This window comes from Marmota marmota, unplaced genomic scaffold, assembly GCF_001458135.2.
Source record: "Marmota marmota marmota unplaced genomic scaffold, marMar, whole genome shotgun sequence".
Lineage (NCBI taxonomy): Eukaryota > Metazoa > Chordata > Mammalia > Rodentia > Sciuridae > Marmota > Marmota marmota.
In genome coordinates, this window is record NW_026006875.1 from 1 (window position 1) to 4,503 (window position 4,503).

A 4,503-nucleotide genomic window follows, 5' to 3' on the forward strand; every position below is an offset into this window, starting at 1 on the left:
ATGTGTGTGCATGTGTTTTTTGTTTGTTTGTTTGTTTTTGTGTGTGTGTGTGTGTGTGTGTGTGTAAAAGAAAGAAAGGAGGATGGGAAGGTGAAAATATAGCCGTGGTGAGTTACCATGTTTTCAGTTAGCTAAAATTCCTCTTCTTATTTTCAACCCCAATGTTTGCACTAAGTTGTTTACTTGTTAATCATTTCATGGAAGAAAGTGCGTCATAGATACATGGCCCCAGTTGGAATTGCCATATTGTACATCTGCAGTAGAATGAGAGCTCCATCTTATTGTGAAAAGCAGGACATCCCTTAACTACCTCCTCTCCGCTCCTTTTCAGGATAGCTGTTGATGGACCCTTCGGTACAGCCAGTGAAGACGTGTTCAGCTACGAGGTGGTGATGTTGGTGGGAGCAGGGATTGGGGTCACGCCCTTCGCATCCATTCTCAAGTCGGTCTGGTACAAATACTGCAATAATGCCACCAATCTGAGGCTCAAAAAGGTAAGTTCCTTCATGTTTTAGAGGGCCTAGGGTGGCCATTCATTGCCAAATGAAGTGTGAAATCCCCTTCAGGGCAAGGTCGGCAGGGAACATGGAAAGTAAAGAAAGGCTTTTGTGGTTCCAGAGAGCCAGGCTTACACTATTTGATAAGTTAAATGTGCTTCTCTAGAAGCAGGCCTATTGGTCAAAGTAATTTAATACAGTATTTATATAGCATTACTGGATGTTCCCAAGAAAGAAACTTGGGAAAGAAATATTTACAGCCCTAACCCTCCTCCTTCCCTTTCTCTTTTTTCTCCTCCTCCTTCTCCGCCTCCTCTTCCTAGTCCTCCTCCTTCTGCTGGGGATTGAACCCAGGGCCTGTGCAGGCTAGGCAAGTGTTCCACCACTGACCTATACCTCCATCCTCTTGTATATGTTCTTTTTTTCTGTGTGTGTCTTAGAAGAGTTTATTAAAAATCATTCCAGCTGGTTGCAGTGGTGGGCACCTGTAATCCCAGCGGCTCATGAGGCGGAGGCAGGAGGATGGCAAGTTCAAAGCCAGACTCAGCAAAAGCAAGGTGCTAAGCAACTCAGTGAGACCCTGTCTCGAAATAAAATACAAAATAGGGCTGGGGATGTGGTTTAGTGATTGAGTGCCCCTGAGTTCAATGCCTCGTACCCCCCAAAAAATCATTCCATTTATTCCTCACTTTTGAGGATGAAAGTGCGATTAATTTTAATTGATTTACATCAATGCAAACCTTTTTTTTTGGTATCAAGGATTGAACCCAGGGACACTTCATCACTGAGGCATATCCCCAGCCTCCACCCCCAGCCCTTTAATTTTGAGACATGGTCTCAATAAGTTGCTTAAGGCCTCCCTAAGTTGCTGAGGCTGACCTTGAATTTGTGATCTTCTTTCCTCAGCCTCCTGGCTGCTGGAATTACAAGTGTGAGCCACCATATCTTCCCCCTTTTTCTTAGAGCTTTATAGTTATACATGAGGCAAACCTTTTAAATAAGGTTTTAATAAAAATAATAGTAAATGTGGATGTCTATCTTCTTTTCTAATATTCTTTTTACAGGCTTACATATTTTTGGAAATTGGTAAATTTCAACTATGTACAATTTCATATCCTGATTTTTAAAACACAGAAAACATTTTTCAGAGACATCATAATGTTTTCTAAGACTTCATAATGTTGATTTTTAACGATTCCCTCCTATTCCATTGGGAAGATGCAGACTAATTTTTCTTCCGTCTGGGATTATATATTGAGATAGAATCAATTTTTTAGGCCTTTAACACTTTTTTTTTTGCAGGCTGAGGGCAGGAGACCTGAAACTTTTTGTTTCTAATGGATGTCTCCTCAGGATAAATTCCCAGGGGAGTGTTACATATAAATTACCTGATGAAGGACATCCTCAATAAATGCCGAGTCACTCTAGTAACTATAAAGATAAATTCTGATGGGTACATTGAGCCTACCTTGACTTTTTTTTATGTTATATAGTTATTTTTTTGTTTTGTGTTTAGAATTCTTCCCCTTCACCTCTTTTCTATATGGAGGAGGAATGGGTAAAACTATTTATTTTTTCCTGCTAGTCTATTTCCTCATGTCTTTCTGAGAGGAGGTACAAGGGATGTCAGGGCTTCTGGGGGAAAGAAGTAACCAGCCCGAGATGGAAAATAGGTGGACTAGAGACTTGTTTTTTCTTTGAACTATGTATTTCTTTCCTTTTTTTTTTTCCTTTCTTTTTGTTGGGGGCGGGTACTGGGAATTGAACTCTGGGACATTTGACTACTGAGCCCCATCCCCAGTCCTATTTTATATTTTATTTAGAGACAGGGTCTTACTAAGTTTCTTAGCACCTCACTTTTGCTGAGGCTGGCTTTGAACTCGAGATCCTCCTGCCTCAGCCTCCTGAGCCGCTGGGATTATGGGCAGGCGCCACCGCACCCAGCTGAACTACATATTTCTGAGGCCAAGTTAGTTATTTACTGCCCTGCCAGAGCCTATGAAATGTCCAGAACTTGCTGAAAACCTATGTTACTAGGCATTCTGAGCATCAGGAAAAAAAGTTAGGGGGACAGTAGCAATGCATGTGTTCATGCTGCGGGAACCCATGCCAATACAATCTGCTCTGGGATCTGTCCTTTTCCAGATCTACTTCTACTGGCTGTGCCGGGATACTCATGCTTTTGAGTGGTTTGCAGACCTGCTGCAGCTGCTGGAGTCCCAGATGCAGGAGAGGAACAATGCCGATTTCCTCAGCTACAACATCTACCTCACTGGCTGGGATGAGTCTCAGGTGAGGATAAAGATCCAGGTCTCAAGTCCTTCCTTTAGTGTCCAGGGCTTGCCCACTTTCCCTTGGTTACTGGTGTGTCCTGTGTACTATTTTTTTCCCCAAGAATGGTCAATGGATTCTAATGATCTAGCCCATTCACTCTAACTCAGCATCACCACCTGGTAGACTGTTGAGACTAGATTCAAAGCTAAGAATTCTAAGAGGGAATAAAGGCCAAGCCCTTGACATTATTAATGCAATGCTCCCATCCGGGAGTCCAAAACCAGACAGACAAAATTTGCCAGGGGACAATGGGGAAAAATGTGTTTGTGTTCCTTTAATTCATATGTTTATGCATATGACTTAATATGCATACTTGATATGTTTATAGTTGTTAACTATATGCAGTCATCCCTCCTTATGAATCGGTTCTGCATCTGTGGATTGAACCAACCACTGATAATAAATATTTGGAAAAAAACTTGGATCTGTTTTGAACATGTACAGGCTTTTTTTTCTTGTCATTGTTCCCTAAATAATACAGTGTGCAACACGTACATAGCATTTACACTATTTTAGGTAATATTAGTAATCTAGAGATCATTTAAAGTATATTGGGAGGATGTGCATAGACTGATTTTTATTTTTCCAGTACTGGGAGTTGAACCCAGGAACCCTCTACCACTGAGCTACATCCCCAACCCTTTTTATTTACTTTTGAGATAGGGTCTCACTAATTTGCCCAGACTGGCCTTAAACTTGGATCCTCCTGCCTCAGCCTCCTAATGTGCTAACTTCTATGCAAATACTACACCATTTTATATAAAAGATTTGAGTACCACAGATTTGGGTATCTAAGCAGGAGGGGTTTAGAACCAATCCCCTATAGACACAGAAAGAGACTGAACTGAACACCAGGTACTGTGGTTAAAGTTTAGACAGATTGTCTAATTTTATGCTGTCAACAACCCTATGAGATCGCTACTATTATTATCCACATTTTACTGATGAAGAACCAAGGCCCAGAATAGATTAAGTCATTTGCCTAAAGGCAACTGGCAAGTAAGTGGCACAGTCAGAATGTTCCAGAGCCTGCATTCTTAGTGACTACCAGTTGTTTATCATTATTAATAGTAAATAAACCACTATATAGCTAAAGAAGGTGAGACATATGTGGTGTGTGTGTGTGTGTGTGTGTGTGTGTGTGTATTTCAAATGAAAGTATGCTTTCAATACTGTTCAGAGGCCACTATAATAAAATCAGCCAGTACTTCTCAGCTGGGGGTGATTTTGCCCACCTCCCCAGGCCTCCCAAGGAGATTTGGCACTGTAAACATTTTACAATTGACAAGTTCCTGCAACAGTACATGAAGCCTCTTATAAGGTTCTTAATCTCATTCATGAGGGAGGAGCCCTCTCGACCCAATCACCTCTTAGAGGTCCTACCTCTTAATGCTATAACATTAGAGACACCTGGAATTTTGGAGGAGACATATTTTGAGCACAGCAGCTGGCTCTAGCTAGGCATTGGCTCCTCAACCCTGGGCATCTTTCACTTATATCCTGTTACTGTAAAGAGTGCCATTTCATTTGGCTTTTGTTTTGTTTTGGTACTGGGGATTGAACCCAGGGATGCTTGGCCAGAGCCACATCCCCAGCCCTTTTTATTTTAAATTTTGAGACAGAGTCTCACTAAGTTGTTTAGGGCCTCAATAAGTTGCAGAGGCTGGCTTTT

At 41.5% G+C, this 4,503-nt stretch overlaps 1 protein-coding gene across 1 annotated transcript; it reads left to right on the forward strand.

Annotated features, from left to right (window-relative positions):
* Positions 1 to 294: 294 nt before the first annotated feature.
* LOC107134518 (cytochrome b-245 heavy chain-like) lies at positions 295 to 2,948 on the forward strand (the record flags this gene model as incomplete). Its single annotated transcript, XM_015476610.2, has 2 exons — positions 295 to 494; positions 2,643 to 2,948. Coding segments are annotated over 2 exons (491 nt in total), but the record flags the coding sequence as incomplete, so codon positions are not given.
* Between the last annotated feature and the right edge of the window lie 1,555 nt (positions 2,949 to 4,503).